Source organism: Mercenaria mercenaria, chromosome 1, assembly GCF_021730395.1.
Source record: "Mercenaria mercenaria strain notata chromosome 1, MADL_Memer_1, whole genome shotgun sequence".
In the NCBI taxonomy this organism is placed as follows: Eukaryota; Metazoa; Mollusca; class Bivalvia; order Venerida; family Veneridae; genus Mercenaria; species Mercenaria mercenaria.
In genome coordinates this window covers 22,950,901-22,976,074 of record NC_069361.1, presented here as the reverse complement: position 1 = coordinate 22,976,074, position 25,174 = coordinate 22,950,901, and the positions used below count along the sequence as shown (strand labels likewise).

The following is a 25,174-nucleotide window of genomic DNA, read 5'->3' as shown; positions in this document are numbered from 1 at the left end:
TACGCTGCATACAGTTTATCTATGTGATATGACTACGATCAAACTTTGCTTATGAAACAGAAATATTGAAATAATTACAATTGTATGTTTTGCTTGACCTTCACTTTTTTTTATAGGTGTGACGTCATTGTCCAAAGATTCATGAATAGCGAATATGCATTTGTTAAAGCGGGATCAGTTGGCCTATTTTAGAAATAAATAAAAATAATAAATAAAAAAATCCTTTAATTGATTTTTTCTCATGTATTCTAATCAAACTTGATTTGTAGCATCTTTATTAGGCCCGCAGCCAACTTTGTTCAGCTGAGACATTTGACCCCTTTTAGGGGCTGCTAGAGCTAAAACTAGAAATGCCTTTATACAGCGTCTCATGAACAGGTTGGTGGATCTTTGTCATACTTGGTCTGGAGCATCATTATAAGGTCCTCTTCCAAATTTATTTATATAGGAACTTGGGCCCTATTAGGGACCACTATAGCTAAAAGTAGATATGCCTTTCTTCGCATTAACCACTAAAATGTAATGGATTTTTATCAAACTCGATGTGTAACAATATCGTAAGGTCTCCTGCTATTTTGTTACAAATGGGGATAGGGACCAATTTAGCTAAAAATATAAACACGTTTAATGACCTCTTCTCATGAACCGCTTCACGAATCTTCATCAAACTACTGCTGTAATTATTCGTCTAAGGATAAACGAAACAAAATTGCAACCCTACGAAACCTTTGCGAAAAATTAAAAGAGAACCATTTAAATTGTTAAAGTGCGGTGTTTAGTTTTGCAATTTGAAAAATATTAGATGAAAGATGAATGTTAGATGAAAAATTCATAAACTTCTTTCCTTATTACAATTCGCCGACCATCATTTTTAAAGATATTTCTTTTTGTTGCGTAGATTGAGTTTTCTGTGAATGTCAACCTCGGAAGTGAGTCATCCGTGGATGGCTCAGCTACATATCGTTGGATCTTGAAGTGTCATCCGTAGATGACTCAGTTAAATTACGATGAACTGAGGTGAGCCATCCATGGATGGATCAACTCTGAAAGTGAGTCATTCATGGCTCATCTGAAAGTGAGTCATGCAGGCATGGCACATCTATGAACGTGAGTCATGCAGACATGGCTCATCATGTACCTTGTTGATGGAAAACAAATAAGAACGTACTGTGTGAGAATGTCTCGCAGGAAAATAGAAACAAACACCTTTGTAGATATATTTTTCCTTTTTATGACAAGCGAAGATGAAATACATACATGACGTCACAGAAAAAAGCATATATGAAAACATCCGTTTTCTTATTTAAAAACCATATTCTGACTTCAGATAATTCCCTATTAACTGTAGTTTTAGGACTTTACATCTGATAAGAATAGATACTGAGCTCAGATTATTTTTTTTCTGTTCGTTCTTTTCTTATAATAAGTTTTTTTTCTTCTTTCCTTCATTCATTGTAAATAATCATTTTCTGTAAATAAACTTGTAAATATTGTAATGGGTGTTAAGTTGTTCTAGTAGTTAGTGTCCTAGGTACGTCCATCCTGTCACAAAAGCACAATAGTCACAGACCTGTTGTTCGGATTGAATGGTCACTAGCAACAACGATTCGTGCATATACTTGAATTTTCTCGTTGGAATGATTGGCAGACGAATACGGTAATAGTACTACACATTTTAAATATTTAAATTGAATTTTCACTATTTCAAAAAAAAAAAATAATAATAATAAAGCGCTAAAAACCAAATAGCCTTAAGGAAAAAAGGCCGCTATATGTCATCCTTCTCCGGAAATGTACATGAGGCGTTATTCCTTGTCACAACTGAACACTCAGGTACAACCAGAGGTACCATTGAAAAAAATTCGTTGGTGTTTATTACTCCATCTTCTGAAAGAATAAAGTAAATAAATGATAAGGTAAAAAGTTCACGTTAATTAACAGTAAGTGAGATCAATAACATATTTATAACGTATACTGTATATAAATTGAATAAACCAATACATAGGGTATGTCAGGTAAATTACTATGTCTAGATTTACCGTTGTTTAGTCCTACTTTGTTACGTTTTTGTATACTTTTGTACAGTGCAACCATTGTAGAGCAACACCCTTTGGGAGATGCAGATATGACTTCTGTTGAGATTATAAAGGTTAAATTAATAGTACATTTCAGCTACGGAAATTTTTTATGATGCTGTTGTGGAGAGGTTTTTGCTACAGAGAGAGCCGCTCTGGAGAGGTTGCACTGTACATTTATTCATATTTCTGAATACTGACATGTATCTTTTCTTACCAAATAACGTATGATCGAAGCGCTTATATAACTACAAATGTTTTTACAAAACATAAACTTATGTTCGCATCGAATCTGAAGTAACCCCTATATCTCTTTATATATTATCAAATGGTATCACGAAAATTTATGTGCATACAATTATTCACTAATGCGCTTCTCAATAAACACACCGACTGTCACCTATCTGTGACAAATTTGTGATATACGTGTTATCATATGTCTTTAAATCTTGGTCACACGGAGTATATTTACTACTATACTTAATAAAGTATTGGACCTCTGATAATAATGTTTGCATTTGCTTGGTATATTTTTAATGTTGACCGCGTTTCGCACTGAGTTGCAAATTTTAAACAACTTTTACCATGCCGTTTATTATAAATTTTGTATAATTTATTGTATATAATTTCGACGTGATGGCCACTGTTCAAAACTATTGGTAAACAATAATAAAACACAAAATAAAACTGTCAATATCATTTTTTTCTAGCATGCCTCAAGTAAACGGATTCAATGAGACTGAATTTTAACTCCAACATTGAAAAATTAAGACAGAGTCCTAAAAGACTGTTTTAAATCTTGCTAACTTTATTCTTAAATAGCCTTTGGGCAGAAGTAAAACCTACCTACATTTCTTCCACATTTTGTAATATATGCAACTTAAAGGATACAGGCAAAGTAGAAACATTTTACCGCATGTAACTCAGTATTTCTAAAGTCTACCCCCTTCTTTTTATGCCCCCGTCATCTACTGATACGGGAGGCATATAGTGATTGTCTTGTCCGTCCTTCCGTTCGTCCATCCGTTCGTCCATCCGTTCGTCCGTCCGTACGAGGTTAACCAAATGGGACCCTTACTAGAATGACTTGATACTAATGCAGATGTAACCTGTGACCATTCCTCATCTTCAAACATCACCTGACCTCAGTTTGACCTTGACCATGACCTCGTTTTGGACTTAGGTTGCTTTGTATGGGCCATCTCTTGGTTAACTAAATGGGACCGTTTCCTCTAGCATCAGTACCCCTTACTAGAATGACTTGATACTAATGCAGATGTAACCTGTGACCATTCCTCATCTTCAAACATCACCTGACCTCAGTTTGACCTTGACCTTGACCTCATTTTGGACTTAGGTTGCTTTGTATCGACAAGGATGCCACCGGGGGCATCAAGCGTTTATTGAACGCAGCGGTAAATTTACATTGAACAGCAAGGAATCGCTTATCAAATGAAAATATCCACTTTTGTACGATAAATCAATAATAAGTCTTGAAACAAGTAAAAACTTACCAGAGAAAAGGGAAAATAAGGACAACAATTTGGTCTCAGTGGGGTTGAACCTACGCCCCATTGAAATTTCAGTCAAAATAGGTTTATGGTAGGAATTTAATACTCTTCATGGAGGTACTCTATTATGAGTCTAATACCTTAAATGCATTTAGGCTACGGTGCATTATCGATCCCAATTTAGAATGATAAATAAGCAATTACCCAGTTATTGTATTTAACATTGAGCCAAAGGAAATGACTAGTACCAATATGGATAATGTTACAATTGGCAAATTCGTAGTACCTTTATTTCCATCAACCATTAGACATATTTTAAGAGTATTGAATTGTTTGAATTACTGGCAAAAATGTACGATCTGTCTTACTTATATCGCGCTGAATATCATAAAAAATTGTCACGGCCTTGTCGTAAGTATTTAATTAAGTGCATATACAAACTTTAGTTATATAAGAGTAAATGTTAAGTCATGTCACCCTTTTCCAAAAGATGCCTCTAACTTCTAGAAAAAACATTTGACAGATATATTACCATTCGTCGTCGGTGAGAAATTATAATATTAAAATAACAAGCCCAGCCGTCAACAACAAACGTAAGATATGCCTCATATTTTTCAACATTTCGTCTATAACCAGTGAAAATATGTGATTGATAGTCATATGGTAGAATGCAGTGAAATAATTCTAATATAAATGAAATGTGTAATGCAACACAACAATAAAATGGATAATTGAAAAGTCTGTTCATCTGAAGTCATTATTAACACATAGTGTTTTTCTTACGTAATTTTAGAAAATAACATTTTATTATTAGAAAAGATCATGCGCCATCATTATTCGAATGACTGAAGTCATTTAACTCTGCTGTTCTGCATGTATCTTTTTTTTCAGACACTATATGCTAATATGTTCGAATATTAACCATTTAAGCAAAAATAGCATTCCTTCGCCTATAGAGCTGAAAAAACATTAATGAAAACAAAATGAAATAAATACAACACATAAGAATAACTCAGTAGTATTGTTCTCGTCAGAACCGCTGATGCACAAAATATAATGAACTTTCAAACCTGGAATTACATCTATGTCTGCAAAAAGAGCACTGGTCTCTCTTTTGATACAGAGTATAGCCTGAAGTTCTTCCATGGTGATTTTTCCGTCCCGGTCACCATCGTATGTATTGAAGTTACACGGATCACATTCTCGAATTGTGATACTGTAAGTTCTGTTCTAAAATACAGAATATACATCTCGTATCAGCAAAAACGGAAATGTATATGGTTCCAATTAAGCTCATGATTAAATGTAATTTGTATTGTTCTTTGATAAAATATTAATGGATAGAAGTACCTAATATAAATAACTATTTAAAAGACAAACAATCAGCGACTTCTGATCATCGACTACCGAATAACGACTCTGGTGCACATGTTTACATTTTCCAAGCAGTCGTAAATATATTTTCGAATCACAACACTGAGCGGCCAATGATTCAAAGTCAGCTGCCAAAGATACCTCATACGTATTGAATACTGCAATCCGTAAAATAATATTTATTAAGTTGAACAGCTTATATATAAAAGTTTTACCCCGTCACCATTCACATTTTGTTTCCTTTGTTGGTTGTCTATAGACCGTTTATTGAAACGACATCTAGAATTCTGACCACAATAATAGTATCTGCGTCTTTCACAGCCATCCACTTGGCAAAAGTTAACAACTAGAACAAAAATTAGCAAACATCTGACGTCCTGAAATAGAAAATGAGACAGCATTTTGTATTGAGCACATTTTGACCAGTCTGTATACGACAATGAACCAGAATTCCGTTCAACCTCTCATATATAATTAAGGACGATTTCTCGTTCGGGAAGACAATTTTAAGCTTACCCCACAAATGATGTGCGTGAAATTAGCCAGAGCAGCCAGAGTAGCCAGAGTTTAGCCAGAGTTCAGCCAGAGTTTAGCCAGAGTTCAGCCAGAGTAGCCAGAGTTCAGCCAAACAAAGTCATAACTCTGGTCACTCTGGCTTGCCAGAGTAGCCAGAATTCAGCCAGAGTAGCCAGAGTTCAGCCAGAGTAGCCAGAGTTCAGCAAGAATAGCCAGAGTTCATCCAGTATACAGAACTCTGGTTACTCTGGCTGGCCAGAGTAGCCAGAAATCAACCTCCAGCCAGAGTAACCAGAATTCAACCAGAGTAGGCAGAGTGTCTAGATTTTTAACATGTTCTGGCTACTCTGGTCAGCCAAAGTAGCCACAGTAGCCCGAGTCACCAGGATATCATTTGCTCTGGTTACTCTGGATGTTTCTAACAGAGTAGCCAGAGTTCAGCCAGAGTAGCCAGAGTTTCTAGGATTTTAACATGTTCAGGCTACTCTGGTCAGCCAGAGTAGACAGAGTAGCCAGAGTAACCAGGTCCCGTGTTCGCAAAATATTTTCAGTCTTACCTGAGTTTGATAATGAAACTTAATATGTCATTTCTATGTAAATAGCATATTTAAAACTGAATTTCAAGTTAATAACTATTTTGAAGTGGTTAATTAAAGTAGCTCTGGTTACTCTGGCTTGCCAGAGTAGCCAGAAGTTCTAGGGTTTTAACATGTTCTGGCTACTCTGGTCAGCCAGAGTAGCCAGAGTAACCAGGTCCCGTGTTCGCAAAACATTTTCAGTCTTAGCTGAATTCGATCTTGAAACTTAATATGTTATTTCTTTCTAAATAGCACGTTTAAAACTGAATTTCAAGTTATATATAATAACTATTTTCAATTGGCTATTTATAATAGCCATAATAGCCAGAACTCTGGTTACTCTGGCTGGCCATAGTAGGCAGAGTTCAGCCAGAGTAACAAGACTTTATTAGGATTTTAACATGTTCTGGCTACTCATATCAAAGCAGCGTAACATCAATGCTTGATTCTTAAATGGCAGACACTAGAACATAGAAGAATGCATGCATCCCGAATAATGTTGTACAAATAACCATTAATAAAATCATTCAGTTTCAGTTTCAGTTTTAATATTGCATATGCCATGTTTTTGTGATTTTCCTACATATCTGCTATATGTCACATGTTTAATTGTTAAGCGCCCTTGAACGTATATTTTATGTCAAATGGGCGCTCAACAAATCTGGATTCCGCGCAGGCTGGTCAGGATCCGTGCTGTTCGCTAACAGTTTCTCCAAGTCCAATACGCTTTGAAAGCAAAATGCATGGATCCTGACTGGTCTGGATCCATGCTGGTCGCAAAGCCACTATGTTTGTTTTCTCATGGCACGGCTCAATTATTAGATTTCATAGATTTCAGCTAAGACTGAAAAACTTTTGTGAACATGGGACCTGGTTACTCTGGCTACTCTGGCTGACCATAATAGTAAAAACATGTTAAAATCCTAGATACTCTGGCTACTCTGGGCCAGTCAAAGTAACCAGAGCAAATTAAAACCTGGTGACCTGGGCTACTCCGGATACTCTGGCTGACCAGAGTAGTCAGAACATGTTAAAATCCTAGAAACTCTTGCTATTATGTCTGAACTCTGGCTACTCTGGCTGAACTCTGGCTACTCTGGCCAGCCTGAGTAACAAGAGTTCTGGATACTCTGGCTACTCCAGAGTAACCAGAGTTCTGGCTACTCTGGCTACTCTAAATAGCCACTTGAAAATAGTAATTACCTTAAAATTCAGTTTAAACATGCTATTTAGATAGAAATTACATATTAAGTTTCATAATCAAACTCAGCTAAGACAGAAAATATTTTGTGAACCAGGTTACTCTGGCTACTCTTAAAATCCTAGAAACTCTGGCTACTCTGGCCAGCCAGACTAACCAGAGCAAATAAAATCCAAGTGACTCGGGCTGTCTGGATACTATGGCTGACCAGAGTAACCAGTACTGTTTAACATCATAGAAACTCTTGTTTTCTTGCTGAACTCTGGCTACTCTGGCTGAATTCTGGCTACTCTGGCCAGCCATAGTAAACAGAGTTATGACTTCTCTGGCTGAATTCTGGCTACTCTGGCTAGCCAGAGTAACCAGAGTTATGACTTCTCTGGCTACTCTGGCTAAACTCTGACGGAACTCTGGCTGAACTCTGGCTACTCTGGCTGCTCTGGCTAATTTCACGCACATCCACAAACGGGAATGTTGTTATAATTAAAAATAGTTATTTTATTACCGTTCGGGAAGTACGATTCTCGTTAGGGCAGTTAAATGATCACATTTGACTTATTTTATTTAAATGACTCGGTGCATACGAATACACATGGTATCGTTAAATAAAATACACTCTCCTTAACATAAAATACATATTGTAATGAAGTGGCTAAACCTCAAACACGTTGTCAATTTAGAAAAATCAGAAAATAGTGATAATATTTTGTGTAAAGATTAATAAAAATATCAATCGTTCAAAACATTTTGAAATCCTAAACAATTTTTTTATCCCCTACCATCTTCTGTCCGTCCGCTTAAGCGCCCGTCAGTCCGGAACCTTCTTTGAAGTGGTTTGAATATTAAAAAAAAAACTTCATACAGATGTATACTACTATTGGGAATGCGGCTCATCAAATTTCATTCAGATTGCCTAAGTAACACAAGAGTTACGACCCTTACTAGTTTCTAGTGTTAATTATATAGGGTCTGCTTCATTACTTGTGACATATTTTATCTAGAACCATGAAACTTATATTGAATTTAGCTCACCATAATGTGGTGAATGATACAAAATATCGTCAGGATCTCTCAAGTAGTTTTAGAGTTACTGCCCTTTAGTTGTTTAAAAATCCCCATATTTGTACATAACAAACTAAGCAATTGGTAGAATTTCATTAAACTTCTTTCTTTTTTTCCATGAACATTTATTATCAACATGTCAAGTTAAGTACCCACACCCGGTTACCCAAACCTTCCTTGTCACACCCCCTCCCTTCTCCACCCACCCACCATTTTTTTAAATTAAAAACCTTTCATGAATATTTATCAACATGCAAAGTTGTATTCCCACCACCCCGATCATGCACAACCACATCACCCACCAACATTTTTTTTCATTCTTTTTTTATTTCCCATCAATATTTATTATCAATATATGACGTTTTAAACCTTCATCCGGTAACCGCCGCCTGCCCCACACCCTCCCCCTACCAAAAAAAAAAAAAGTTTTTATTTTTATTTTTATAAAACCTTCAATGCATATTTATCAACAAGTTAAGTTTTAAACCCCCACCCCCGCCACCACACACGTTCAAGATTTCTTACTTGTTTTCTTAAGGATTTATGTACAGTAACTTTTAATTTCAACTGTATTGAAATTATTTGCCTTTAAGTAACAGCTGGATACATTTTTTGCTATTCCTCAACACAAATCCATTCGGTGTGGGATACCAATTCATGGAATTTACTTGTTTTTCTATTAAAATTTTCTAATAAAAAATCCTCAATTTGAAACTTTCCAGTCAGGAAGCTCATAATAAATAATAACATTGATATACATGTACTTAAGATATACAAATACCACTAGTAAAACACTTGTAAACCTTGTCCTGATTACTGCGACAAAGCATTAATATTTCCAGATAAAACTTTTACTTATTCTTATATTCCCATAAATGCTGCTTTTTGTTTCAAAAGTTGATTTACACAAAGCATACAAATCCAAATATAGTTGAGATCAGAACTAAAAGAAACGTTGATTTGAACGTTAATTGTTGAAGTGTGGCCATTATTCTTACTGAATGCAATTCATTGTGATCATGAACATAATAATATCATCAAAAAGAAGTTTCAAGACAACAGTTTGATCAGAGTTTTAATAAACGTGGTAGGAATTATCAATATCAGGATATGTAATGCATATTCTAAGGATGTTCCTATCAACTTAAGTGGAGCTATAGCGATGAAAGTATCTTAACATACTACAAAGTTCTTCTACTTCCTTTTAAGACTTTTTTTGCAAATCCCTCAAGTCATGAAAAGGGAAACGACAGGCAGGTCAACTTATTTGAGCTAAAATTGGAAAATACAGTTAACATTATTCATTTTCTTACAGCTGAGGCAAAATGGTTATGGTCGCTGAATTCAAATCACTTGCCCCTCATTGATGCGGGTTTGAGTCCTACTCGAGGCTTTAAAATTTCTTCATCTGAGGAAGCCATCCAGCTGGCTTACGGAAGGTCGGTGGCTCTACCCAAAAGCCCGCTCGTAATGAAACAATGCACGGATGCTAAAATTTTGCCATTTATCTCTTTCGATAAGATAAGATTGTTCAGAAGTGTTATGCCTATGTTCGCAGCTGAAATAAAAATACATGTACGGGGGATACAACTAAAACCGCATGTATGCTGTTTCAGTACAGATACAGTTGTTTCGCGTTTGAATTTTGTCGGAGAGGTCAATAAAATTACAGCGAATTAATTGTTTCGAAATGATTGTATGTAAATAGTATATTTATCATTATAGAAAGGTAATTACTTCTTATCAAACAGTCTTAAGGTATTGGACCCCTAATAGTAATGTTTAAAAAATGGCATTTGCTTGGTATATTCTTAAAGTTGACCATGTTTCGCACTGTGTTGCAAATTTTAAACAACTTTTACCGTGCCGTTTTTTGTAAATTTTGTATAATTTATGGTATTTCCTCAAGCTCAAATAGAGACAAAATTCAATGTGACGGCCACTGTCTAAAACGTTTGCAGTGAAATCATTACAGCATTAAATTTGATAAAAGAAACATCAAACTATTGTTAAACAATTATAAAACACAAAATAAAACTGTAAATATCATTTTTCTCTAGGGTGCCGCAAGTAAACATATTTAATGAGACAGAATTCTAACTCCAACATTGAAAAAATAAGGTCGAATCCTGTGGGTCTGTTTTGAATTTTGCTCACTTCATTTAAAAATAACCTCGGGGCCGAAGTAAAACCTACCTGCATTTCTTCCACAATATGTAATATAAAGAATGAAGGCAAAATAGAGAACTTTTACCGCATGTAACTCAGTATTTTTAAAGATGTCTAACTTACCCCTCCTGATTCAGAGGTAAATTCACTTTGAACATCAAGAAATCACTTTTTAAAATGAAAATTTTCCACTTTTGTACAATACATCCATAATATGTCTCGAAAGAAGCAAAAATTTACTAGAAAAAAAGGAAAATATGGAGAAAAAAATTTTGGTCCCAGTGGGGCTTGAACCTACGCACCCCTGAAAATTGCAGTCAAAGTAGGTTTATAGTAGGAATTGAATACTCTTCAAAAAAGAGGTACTCTATTACAGGTCCAATACCTTAAGTAAATTTGCCTTATGATAGAACTATTTCTATTGCAATAGATGTTAAAAATTACTTTACTAGCCCACTATCAATTCATATGCCTAAAAGTAGACCTATTATTTTGTCAATTGATATTTCATTAATATTTCCTCGTATGCCGAAATATTCCTTCCTTTAGAAAAAGAAAACTATCCATTTGATTATTTTCGGACTTAGCAGTGCTAATAATAAGCATTTTTATATAATTGGACAATATTTAAAGGCTGATAATGTTTATACCGTGTGTTATGAACACAAAATATGATAATTTTTCGTCAAATCCATTATTTTTTTTGTAGTTTTTCACTAATATTTGTCAAAGTTTTGCTTAATAAAGGAGGAAGTTTTATTGAACCTATTGTGTTAAGTAGGCTACATCCCTTTCTGGCTCTGGCTGTATGAGTTCATGTACATTAAAAACAGCACTGTATTTCAAACCATGGTATTATGCATAGCTTTAATTGGACAGCTGTTTCATCTGCTTTTTACGTATCATTTAAAGTCTTAGGGAACTTTAATAAAGATTTATATCTATATCATTACCAAGGTATGTATCTTAAGAACTGTGGGTTTAAAGCTTTTGAAAATTTTTACATGTCTTACTAGGACACAGTGCTTCAACACGGACCGTAAAGCCATTTCAGAGAGTAAATATGTTCAAAACAATGCACTTCGATAATTTATCGGAGTACAAGGATGTGCTCTTAGACTAGAAACAAAAATATATGACAAAAGAGATGATTTCAATTGTTTGAAATTGTTACCTTCTCCCATCTTGATGGGAATTTCCCTCGAGCGACATCATACGGTGTCTATATTTCACTACTTATACGCTTTGCAAGATTTTGCTCATAGTTAGAGAATTTAAATGAAAAATTATCAAAAGTTATTACATCAAGGTTACCGATATCATAAACTATGAAATGCTTTCACTAAATTTTACTACATCTGAGCTTTTAAATAAACACTTCTAAAACACACCCTGCATACTATGGGGATGGGGCTTATCAATTTAGAAAATCTAACATAATGCTGAGTAAACTGAAAATAAAGTGTAAAACAAGTTAGTGAAAAGGGGTTACAATGCATAAATATTTAAGCAAAGTGCAGACCCCTCTGCAGTTAGTCGCTACACTTTCCTACTTGATGGTGCGATGACTAATAAAGTGTAAGACTCCGTGGTGCTTTTCTCCGATATCCTACAAAAGCAAAAAACGGACGGAGGGAGTGGAATTTTGTCTTGCAGCCCTTAAAAATAAGATAAGACTCCTGGTGTTCCTTGCTTTATTTTATCACGAGCGGCACCTGAGCAAAAACAACCAACTTTTCGTAAGTCAGCTGGATGGCTTCCTAATATGAAAAATTCAACGCCTCGAGTAAGGCTCGAGCCCACATCGGTGAGAGGCAAGTGATTCGAAGTCAGCGACATTTACCACTCGCACGGAGACCCATTCTGTGTTTGTGTGTGTGCGTTTGTGCGTGCGTGCGTGTGTGTTTGTGTCTTGGGCGGTAACTCCATGTGTTGCATGTGTTTGTGTGTGTCTGTGTGAGTACGTGCGTGCGTGCGTGCGTGTGTGTGTGTGTCTGTTTGCTCTGCTGTTGTTTACTGTGCAGGGAGACTGCGCTTTAGGAACGTTGTTTTTTCTGTAAAATATTCTTCCTTGTTTTTTTTTTCTTTTTTCCAACACCCCAACGCTTTTGTCCCCTACCCCCGTCCCAAGCTTTTTGTATTCGCACATAGTTAAAAAGAACTATGTGTTTCTTGGAAATTTGCCCTGACCTTTTATCTTTGTATCGCCTAATTGATAGGGAAGACAATAGAGTAACAAAATTGTTTCTCCATGACTATGACGTCATAACAAATAACTGGAGTAGTGTCATAAGCACAATCATGTCAGACATAGGGCTTGCGCAAAACGTTCTGGTATGGAACGCAAAGACTGCGAAATGAAACTAAGAAATGTACAGGGCAAACTAGTAAATGTACATAAGACACTGTTCCTATCTAGATAAACAATTATAATTTGTACCGAATATGTTGGAAAGTGCACATGAAGAACTATTAATTGTACATATTAAACTACTAAATGCACAACACAAACTAAGAAATGTACCGGACAAACTTATAAATGAAAATAACAAACTGCTTTATCTACATGGCAAATTATGATTTGTACCGAACATATTGGAAAAGGCACACGGGTACATGACGAACTATTAACTGGACAGCACAAATTAGTGAATGCACAGGACAAACTAATTTATGTACAAACTAGTAAATCTACACAACAAATTTCTTTATCTACATAACAAATTATGATTTGTACCGAATATATAGGAAAAGGCACATGACGAACTAATAATTATCATGTCAAGGCAGTTTAAGTGTTCCATATTTTAGTTCTGCTCCGATATTGTTCAAATGTGCTTAACTTTTAACTGAGGACCCCATTTGAAATAAGTGCCCTTCGTACTACTTTCATGGTTTATCCTGGGAAAAAGATCAGCGGAGAATAATTTATGAAGCAGAACTAAACTTGATATAAATTTGATATATATTTTTTTATTATTATTAAATCATTGTAATTTTTTATCACTTTTGTAAAAAACTATCTATTCGTGTTTTTTTTTTATCTATGTTATGTAATACTATGTGAATATAAGTCATATCAACCTGGAACTGTCCATTCTTAAAATAATGTATACTTTAAGAATGGACAGGTACAGGTCAATAATGGACTGGTATAGTAACAACCTTGTACGTTGAGAGATGTGAGTACATCAACCTATGAAATTCGAAAGTTTCGAAATATAAACTGCAACGTTTTATACAGAACTTGTAACTGCAATAAAAAATACCTGAAGAGGAACGTATGACTTTAACTCAAATCGACCCACAAATTATCAGTCAAATGAAAATCAGACAATGTGCCAAAAGTAATTACACAACTTTAGTTTAAATCTTCAACCGTTACAAAGTAGTTATGTCCACTTTGTGTACACCTAAATCGCAACAGAAAAGTATCGCAGATATACACCTGGTATGGCATTTTTAGTCAAAAATAGATAAAAAATAGGCAATGTAATGTAAAAACAAGAACTGTCGGAGGACAACAACGCTCGACTAATAATTAAGCCAACTGAATGAAATTAAAAGTCGAAAATGGGGCATAAATTTGTAAAATTGCAAAATGGTTATGGAACATGTACAATGCATATTAGCTTATGACAATGGACAACTGTACAAGATTCAATCTATTCCAATTAGTGGGTACTGACATGTCAGCTTGCATACAAAAAATTAACTAACAACTGCTAAGTCGAAAAAATGGCATAATTTTGTAAAGATGCAAAGAAGAGTTACGGAACATAAGGACTATATATCAGATCACCACAATGGACAAGTGTGTGACGTTTCAATCCATTTCCATTAGTAGGTACTGAAATACCAGCTTACATATAAGACCTTAATAAAAATTATACAAAATGGAGCTATGGAACCTGTGCAGTAAGTCAATTTATCACAATGAATAAGTGTGAAGTTTTAATCCATTTCCACAAATGGTTACTGGGATAGCAGATTATGTACAAAAACTTAACCAAATCGAGACGCCGACGCGGACGCCGACACATGGATGAAATAAAAAACGTGGAAAACCACAGGTCGCCTAACACGACATAAACGAAAATGTTGCAGGATGGGTTTGATTGAGCTTGTTCATGGACGGTAGTGGAAGTGCAAGCTACCGTCCACACCCTCTAGCAGAACTAAACATTTACACATATTGTATGCACCAGAATGTAATTTAGAGACATCCGCAGATGTATTCATATTACGGTGCACATGGAACCTTCAATGATGCATAGAGTGCAATGTCATGGAAAGCGACGTATGGTCCCCAGATAAAATAATGTCTGTGCCCTAAACGAGAAAACAATGGGCAGAATTAAACAAACTGAAGACTAATAGGTCCACCTATTATTTGAATAGTCGAGCTAAATAACATAATTTTTCTTTCTTTTTCAAATGCTGCAGACCTACCTTTCTCATGCAGTGTTTGTGTAAACTTGGTTTAATTTGTGCTATAACTAACATTTGTTGCAGTCCTTCCAAGAAATGTGCAATTTCACCTTTCTACTACAAAGGGAAAAAGAAAACAAAAACAAAAAGAAAGAAAAAAAAAACCCCAAAAAACCCGTCAAGTTCCATATAGTTTTCTGCACGTTTCGGTGTTACCAGAGAAATGAGTCATAACGAGTAGAGATTTCATGTGATACGGGTAATTTTCTTCCAATTAAATTGATAGAACGTAATAATTACTTGATCAATATAAAACTGAAAACTCAGCACAAAAAAAGGCATGAACAACTATTAATACATACATCGTAAGGCCAATTTAGATTTTACTTTTTGTAAAGGTACTTCTAATCATTCACAAATATGAAAAAAAACGAGGTATGTTCGAAAGTTTCCTAAGAAACAGCACTGAATATCATGTGCTAAAAGAAAATTTAATTGCAATAAATATTTATATGCAATCTGATTTAAACTCCATTTGACTTTGTGAATTTTTATTTAGCACAGAGATGCAAATCACTGAATTGTCTTTGCCTGAAAGAGGTCAATGTTAGAGACATTATATAATATCATGACATTCAAAATCTATTCGTGAGGACCGTATTTTAAGTCAGAGAAAAGCCTCGAACTATCCATTATGTGAAAGAATGGATAATCCCAGCGCGTTGCGCCTCGATTTGTCCATTTTTTCACATAATGGACAGTTTGAGGCTTTTGTCCTTAACGTAAAAGGTAAAGTAAACATAACTTACCATTTTTGCTTGCCTCTTTGATTTATTTCAATAACGAAGAAGTGTAGAAGATGTCTTTCCAAACCAGACGTAAAGTAGATTGATGTTGCAAAGCAGATTCCATTAAATAGGACATCATTGTAAAGGATCAAGGAAAAACGGTCATTTTTCAATTGCGTTTCCTTTAATACACTTTTTATCCTTATATTGGTACACGACATTACATTAATGCAACTTGATTCAATGTAACTTTTTCTTCCTTATATATTTCCTTGTGAAATGATTTGTTGTGTGCGATTTTCAAAAAAATAAATTGTAGAAAAGTAGAAAGTATGTTATTTTATCAGTAGGACATGAATATAAGAAGCGACAGACTCGCCCCACTCTGAAAGGCATGTTGCTTTAACATAATGAGATGTGACCTAGATTTAAACCATATATCAGTAAGAGTGGCCTGTCGCTTCTGTCTATTGACAATAAATATCAAATGCTGATTGAATGGGATAAGGTATTTTTCTTATTATAATATCATTACAAAATATCTATGAAATATCATGGTATATTGTATAAGTATCATGAAATGAAGCATGAAAAGATTTCCAGCCAAACTGCCTCGGAACTAAATAGACATCGCTATGATGCTGTTAAGCACATATGCACTAAACAATGCAAGGAGAATGCATTGTGCTAGGCAAATCCAGCTACCGAAAATCCGAGTCCAAAATGCTCCACGAATTTTCAACATAATGATGATTGTTTTAGCTCTGATTGATTAGAGTATACTGATGATTTATGTATACAATATGCCATTCCAAAATGCACAAAGTGTGTTGAGGGCCACCAAATATTTCATGAAATATTATTTGCCCATTAAATGGTGCATTGAATATCATATCCTAACAGTCCCATGTCAACATTCATTTCTTTAATAATATCAGATTTTTCCGGCGTATCTATTTTCAAAGATGACATTATAAACTGTATTCAGCTGTATTTTACCATTAACATCCCACGACGAAAGTCGGAGGGATATAATTTTGGCGTTGACCGTCTTCCCGTCCGTCTTTCCGTCCGTCCGTTTCGAGCCATATGTAGGAAGTTGTTGGGAATATTTAAATAAAACTTCATATACATCTTTACCACTATGAGGTTATGCGGCCCGTCAAGTTTCAGTGAGATTGCCCGAGTAACATTAGAGTTATGGCCCTTAGAAATTTCTAGTGTTAACTATATAGGGTACAATAAATATGGCAATATCTGCGTCATAACTTTTGACAGATTTGACTTAGAACTACGAAACTTAAACGGATTCTAGGTCATCATAATGTGGTTGTGCACACATAATTTCGTTTGGATTTCTTTTGTAACTTCAGAGTTAATGTCCTATAATTGTATAGAAAAACCACATATTTGTACATAACAAACTCACCATTTGGTAGAATTTCATTAAATTTCTTTCATTCTTTTCCGTGAACATCTATTATAAACGTGTGAAGTTATGTACCAACATCTGATCACACCCTTGCCTTGGTCACTCCCCCTCCACCTTCAACCCCTCCCCTCCACTCCTCCACCCTGTCATGCTCCCCACCGAGCATGCACCACCCCCACCCCATTTTTTTCATTTTTAATATTCATTTAATATTTATAATCAACATGTGAAGTTTTGTCTCCTCACCCGTTTACCCACTCCCCAACCCCGCCCCCCACCCGTCCCCAAAAAAAAAATAAATAAAAAAAACAACAAAAAAACACACACACACAAAAGAACATATATATTAATTTATAATGCGAACTTGTATCCTAGCGGATCTCACGTATGGGAAAGTCAACTGTTCTGAATACAATTATGTCCCTTAATGCAAATTATCTATGTATATATTCAATGTATCCTCGAGATCCAGTTAACTTTCAGCGAGAGATAATATAGCTTCTCTGGTCCCAATCAGTTATAAAGACTAAAGAGTCACTACTGATTTGTGAGACACGAAAACAGAGATTTGAGTATATATATGCAAATGTTGAACCAGTACGAATGTGTAGTACAATTCGGGCTCATATATAAAGCAGCATCGAAACTAATCTTATGGTTTAGTGGACTTGCTGTGGCATGTACGTGTTCGTTTGTACTGCTAGGCGCTTTGCCGTAATTGGTCTGGTACAGTGGTGATTTAGTTCGTATAAATTCTCTCTACTGTATATATATATATATATATATATATATATGTATGTATTATATATACGTCTATATATTTCCATTCCTTTTCTAAAACATGTTCAACCCTTCAACATGTGAAGTTGTAACCGCACCCACCTTGCCCCCCAGCCATGTTCAAGATATATTACTTGATTGTGTTCTCTTAAAGCCATTTGTTCTTTTAAATTCAAATGTACATGTTAAACAGCAACACTTGGTGCCAAACCACTGGAAGACAATATTTCGTTCCAGTTAAACTTCAAGCTCACATTTCAAATAACTCCATTTAATTTTTTAAAGCTAAGCTTATTACAGTAAGCATATTCCATTCAAAATAATTTCTTAAGGTAGGATCAACGTATCATACATTTATTATGTACACTTTAAACATTTGTTTTCTGTTTAATTGATTTTGACTAATGAAATTATTAGCTTCTTAGTAACATCCTTAACTTTTTGCAGGATATATGTTTTTTGCCATTCCTCACCACAAACCCTTTCGGCGGGGGATACCAATTCATCGAATTTGCTTGTTTATCTTGATTTTACCTATTAAACCAAAAGCAAACGCTTCCAACACTATGCAACAGTTACTTTTTTTCTAATAAATTTGTTGGATATAACCCGTGATAGATCAGGCAGTAGTATTGATAAGTCACGTACAAGTACTTTTTAATCCAGACATTATTCAAGTGTGTAATTAAATATAATTGGATAGATCAATAGTTTTACTTGAAGGTAATATTTTCTGCTTACCCTACTAGCAAAGATTCCGCTTGTTTTCACCAGTCTTAGGTGAAACAACTCTACCGAGGTCATGTCACCCTGCCACTCCCAGTGTATATTTTTATTTGACAATGTATCTCATGCCATCCGCCGATTGATTCGACAGTGCTCTGATGCCACCCTGCTATTCCTAGTGTACTGTTTGAATCGACAGTGCTTCTTCCTTGGCTCCGGTACAATAGCATATATCAACAGCACAACGCCAATGACTAGAGGATGTAGAAGCTGCAAACACAAGCATCTAAATAAAAGTAAATCAAATATCAGTTTTTTTATTTATTTCATTGGGTTTAACATCGTGAAATCAAATGTCTAAAGAATAAAAATACTATACAGTTATTTGTTTTTGTTCTTACGATACAGTCACAAAGCGCACATCGCTAGGTTTTGGTACTGTGGACCAAAATTATAAACTAGATGACGGCAGTAAGATATCATACTGATGCAATACTCAATAACCAATGTTACTGCAATTTTCGCGCGAATAAGCAATTGGCAGTATAAAATGGAATTATTTTCTTACGTAATATATGCATGCACAGGGAACATCTAGCACAGAAAACACAGTCAGAGTCGCAATTCGAAAGCACGAAAGCAAAATTTGTATGACATATGCCGTTCAATTCGGTTCGATCAATTTCATCTCCGTAGAAAATCCGATTTTACCAAAGCCACAGCAAAACAGTTTAATAACAAGCGTAAACATAGATATCACAGACATAAACCAATGTTTATTCTGTATCATATATGGTAGAAAAAACAGGATGACTAAAATGGACCAAAAACAACGTTTCAATAACATTTAAGTTTTATCTTCCGCTTTTACAACAACCACCGCATAATAGTTTTTAATAACAAGCGTTTACATAAATAATTTGGTCACAACCGAATAAGGTGGTAGAACAATAGAGACCAAAGACAACGGTTTAATAACATTTAGATTTTACCTGACTACTTATGTTCAGGTATTGCTACCAAATAAGATTTTCAAACTACTTTACCCAATACCAGCATAAATTTCTATTGTCCACATGTGTGTTTTTCTTTACCCATGGCTCAAAAAATTCTTTTAATACCTGCTTAAGAATAAAACATAACAAAAGATTGTACTGCTGTACACTGAACAAAGAGTGACACAATCTTATAGTTAATGCATTAATTTTTAAACCATTTCCCGTTTCGGAAGGTCAACAAAGTATTGCTGTAATTTTCACCCAGTTTACAGTAAGATGCATAGTCTAATCATCACATCATAACCACCACCGCCGCCACCATCATCATCATCATCAACATATTTTATTTTTGTGTTTAAAAGTATGATTAATAGCTCATCGTCGTCATCACCATCACATCATGAGGATACCGTCAAAATGATAAGAAAAACAATTAGTAAATAAGAACAATAATATATTTCTTAAGTAACAACGTTAGTATTTAAAATGATAATCATTGTGATCATCATCAAAATCTCCATTCCAACATCATCATAAGAATCGTCTTCACCATCAACATCGTCCTTTTCTGTACATAAATCTACTAAATCCGTTCTAGTATACTTTTTATTATCATCATTAGCAACGACAGCATCAAGACCATAATGGGCAGCATGATAAATGACGCTTTCGAAGTATTCAACTGATATAAGCAACAACCATAGAAAGATTCGTTCATTCATTATTGAATATAATCTCTTAAATTTTCAATCAATTTTTAATTTTTGCATTTCATTTGTAACAGAGTGTATAATAAGTCAGTAGTAAAACCAATAAAATGTTGTTGATAATGCTGTTATAAAATATGCACGCATTGTGACCTTCTGTCCTCAAATGTTCAAAGACATTTCATTTATTCACGTAGGGTAGCTGTTCAGGTTTGACTGTATAAGCAGTGTGAAAATGTATGTTTTCATCCTAAATTATTAGAATTTTGCTACGTGTTAAATCTAGGACATGACAAATGCAAAACCGTCAGCCGATATCAATAACACAATGTCTCAACAAAATGGTAATAAACAAAGAACGATGACTGTTTCTACTTTTCAATAGAAACGGGGGTTTCCCTTGAGAAGAGCCCAGTTTTTTCATATCATAAATAACCAATGGTTCTACGACATAAATAACGCATGAACTAGCATTTGGAATTATTCATGAGCTGTAGTGAACAATAATTATATTTATGCATTCATCTTTAATGTTTTGAAATACGCAAAAAGTAAAAAGACAAAGTTTATTTAAAAAACTTATCTGCATTTTACTAGCATCATCTATGTGGCAACATTACTGAAAAACGATAGCTTTTAAAACATCTGATGAACATATTGTACACTTGTGTTGACTTGCCTGCTTAGTTATTATACCCCCACAAAACGAAGTTTGGGGGTATATAGGAGTGAGCTTGGCGGTTGGTCGGTCTGTCGGTCCGTTGGTTTTCATGGTTTCCGGATGATAACTCATGAAAGGCTTGACCGATTTAAATAATAATTTTTGGTACTCAGGTGCAACATCAGAAAATACAGTTCAAGTTCGAATTTGGGGTCAGTAGGTCAAAGGTCAAGGTCAAAGTGACCCTGAACAGTTAAACGGTTTCCGGATGATAACTTGAGAACGCTTTGGACTATGATCATAAATTTTGGTACACATATGTAACATCATGAAATGCAGGTCAAGTAAGACTTGGAGGTCTGTAGGTCAAAGGTCAAGGTCACAGTGTCTCGGAACATTTAAATGGTTTCCGGATGATAACTTGAGAACGTTTAGGCCTAGGATCATAAATTTTGGTACACAGGTGTAACATCATAAAATACAGGTCAAGTTCTACTTTGAGGTCAGTAGGTTAAAGGTCAAGGTCACGATACTCGGAACATTTAAATGGTTTCCGGATGATAACTTCAGAACGTTTGGGCCTAGGATCATAAATGTTGGTACACAGGTGTAACATCATGAAATACAGGTCAAGTTCTACTTTGAGGTCAGTAGGTTAAAGGTCAAGGTCACGATACTCGGAACAGTTAAATTGTTTCTGGATGATAACTTGAGAACGCTTGGGCCTAGGATCATAAATTTTGGTACACAGGTGTAACGTCAAGAAATACAGGACAAGTTTTACTTTGAGGTCAGTAGATCAAAGGTCAAGGTCACAGTGACTCGGAACAGTTGAACGGTTTCCGGATGATAACTTGAAAATGCTTTGGCTTAGGATCATGAAAATTGAGGTTGGTTATGACCAGCAGATGACCCCTTATGATTTTGAGGTCAGTACGTCATAGGTCAAGGTCACAGTGATCCGGAACATTTAAATAGTTTTCGGACAATAACTTCAGAACGTTTGGGACTAGGATCAGGAAATTTAATCGGGAGGTTGATCAAGACTAGCAGATGACCTCTATTGATTTTGAGGTCAGTAGGTCAAAGGTCAAGCAAATTGGGCTTTAACATTGGCTTAGTTCTGTAACAAGGCCATATTGTGAGGGTATAATTCGTCACTCCTGTGACAACCATAGTTTGTGAAGGAATGAACAGGTTTAAAATATAAAATGACCAACATGACCACGCCCGTGAATTGCTCGTGCGTGAAATTGATTAATCGAGGCACGTTATATTATACGGACTGGATTGAAATAACAAAAGCCGAAATCATAGATCTTGCGTGCCTACTAAATATAACATAAATTTATTTCTCTAGAGAACATAAATTTCTCTATATGTCTTTAAGAAAATTCATCAATTTACCTGTTGTTGTCAAGGACATTTTTACCAAGTTATATGTATTCTCGTTATGTAATCAATATAAATGTAATATAATCTTCAATAAGCACTTTCTGTCTTAAATTTACATAATTTAATAATAATACATTATGATGAAATCAAGCAAAACTTTAATAGACACTTCGGACAGATACTTTTTGATAACTAGATTTCAATATCTCATTTGAGCAACAGATTGTAACACGAGTACAATGAACTTGTGTTTTAGTTAACAGCACACCAATGTGTATACCTGGTTACTAGTGAAATTGTTATATAATAGAGAAAGTGGACACTCTATTGGTCGTTCAGCACGATACAAATGAAAATATTGCAGGCTTGGTTTTACTGATCTGTTCACCACACCCTCTAGGCCTCTTGCCAGTACTTTAGTACTAGGTATATATACTATATATTTAGTATATATTACTAGGTCATCCGCTCAAACCAAAGGAAAGGCTTGTTAACACTCTATAGTAAATATTTATGACCCTATCCTCATGAAACTTAGTCAGAAGGTTATCTTGATGAATCCTTGGCCAAGTTTGAAACTGAGTTATGTAAGATCATAAACTAGGTCATCACACTAATCAAAGGAAAAACTTGTTTTACATAGACTTATTTGTTTTCCAAGTTATGCCAAAGAAACTTGGACCACAAGTTTAATGTCTGATACAAAGTTCAATATTCTTAATCGTGACCTACAGACCTACTTTTTGGTTTTGAAGTTACAGCGTAGAAATTTGGAACACAAATATAATTTTGATATATGTTTTTAATTAATTTCTCGAATATAATTATAATTATGACCTGCTGACCTATTTTTTCTTTCTAAAGGTACAGCATAGAATTTGGACCGCGTTTATAACTTTTGATACAGATTCCAATACTCATCTTTGATATTCTTAAGCCTGACCTGCTGATCTACTATCTTGTTTTTAAAGTTACAACAACTAGATTTGGACCACCTGTATCATGTTTGATACAAATTTCAATACTAATCTTGAAAAGTCTTAATCGTGACCTATTTGCCTACTTTCTTGTTTTTCAAGTCACAGCAAAGAAATTTGGACCAATGTATACTGATTGATAAAGATTTCAATACCCATCTTGAATAGTCTTTATCATGACCAACTTTCTTGTTCTTTAAGATACAGCATAGAAATTTTGATCACCTGTGTAATTTATATTACAGTATTAAATTCTCAACTTGAATAGCCTTCATCCTGACCTACTGGCCTACTTTCTTTTTTCTGAGGCTAGAAGAAAGAGGTTTTAAACCACCTGTATAATTTTGTAACAGATTTATGACAATTTTGTAATAATCTGTACCATGACCTACTCACCTAGATTTTTGTTTTTGAAGCTTTAGCAAGGAAATTTGTTTAAGCAATCAACGTAACTCAGGTGAGCGATATAGGGCCGTCATGGCCCTCTTGTTTATTATTGCATTCATTTTTATGTGCTCAGGTGGTGTGAACACACATTTACACGAACTCAGTTTCCATGTAGAGTTCTGAATGAGTTCTTTTAATGATATTAATGATAATTGGTATATTATATAACAAGATTTATACTTAAGTAGGAGGAAAGACTACAGAGTGAAAACAGTAGAAATATTATTTTGTTTATATTTAAGTTTAACTGAAGAAAACTAAAAGATATTTTACATACACATTGTAATGACAGACAGGTAAACTATTGGTCAAAAGGGTTATACCTCAAGTATTATTTACACATTTATGGAAAGGTGAAATTCAGACATATCCAATATATCGTGAGTTCTGTTCCTTGACAACATGGATATACAATGAACAAGGAAAATTGCAAATAAATGATATTATCCTCTCTTCCTAGTGCATTTTCCTCCTTGAAACCATACACGTAACAACTAAACTTTAAAGTCAGATGTAATTTTGAAAGTTCAGCGAGTACACACTTACAAAAGATTATAAGTAAGAGAAGATTTTTCGAAGCACAGAGCACAAAAAACACAGCCTCAGAGCCAAGCATTTGCAAAATACGCCCACAACAGAAAGAAGCTGTAATGGAAAAAATATTACAGACCTGTGTTGCTTGAATGTATTCTATTCTTCCAAACAATGTTTACAGAGATTTACATAAATTTCAACACAAGAAGGTACTCCTTTTTCCTCGGTCGAATGAGGAAAAAAAGTACGTGGATAATACTAAAAGCTCTCAATCTTAACTCTAAGTGTTTTATTCATTGTTGTTATTTTCAAACAATAGTTTTCCTTCTTCCTTCTTTCGACGTTTCAACGTATGAAGTGTTGTATAAGCAGAAATGTGTGCAGAAAAGGCAAAACAGTTGGGTACATGTAGAAATTGCCATACGTTTATTGTTTAAACTTAATACAACGTAAAGTAAGACATTGGTATGAGGTTTGCAGTAAGCATCTTTTATTACCTTATGTGCCAGGAGATATAGGTATTGCACTTCAAGTCCGTAACATAAGTCTGAAAAGTTTTTTTTCTATAAGATAAGGTAGGACAGGATAAGTATCAAGTGTATTGCATCAATATGTTCAAGTAAAATATTACATATCCTAATCAACCGGCCCTTTTGAGGTCCGCATGGTCTAAAGAGTGTTGATAATACTTATATAACTTGGGGAAAATCTGAATCTCTTCTATTTCGTTTGAAGGTTATTGACCACACACAACCGTCAGACAAGCATTAAACCCCATGTCAGTAAGAACTTTAAATTGGAATGTACCCTTA

General features: G+C 34.8%; 1 protein-coding gene across 2 annotated transcripts; it reads right to left on the bottom strand.

The window, feature by feature from the left end:
- Positions 1-1,207: 1,207 nt before the first annotated feature.
- On the bottom strand, positions 1,208-24,605 carry LOC128556584 (uncharacterized). Of its 2 annotated transcripts, XM_053542116.1 has the most exons (5): positions 24,499-24,605; positions 18,659-18,913; positions 5,176-5,337; positions 4,657-4,816; positions 1,208-1,887 (listed from the first exon to the last, which is right to left on the bottom strand). In XM_053542116.1, exons 2-5 carry the CDS (start codon positions 18,719-18,721, stop codon positions 1,769-1,771), a joined length of 504 nt encoding a protein of 167 aa, XP_053398091.1. In that variant the 5' UTR covers positions 18,722-18,913; positions 24,499-24,605; the 3' UTR covers positions 1,208-1,768. The 2 variants fall into 2 exon arrangements, with proteins under 2 accessions (XP_053398091.1, XP_053398096.1); XM_053542121.1 differs by lacking the exons at positions 18,659-18,913; positions 24,499-24,605 and adding an exon at positions 15,727-15,884.
- Positions 24,606-25,174: the final 569 nt, after the last annotated feature.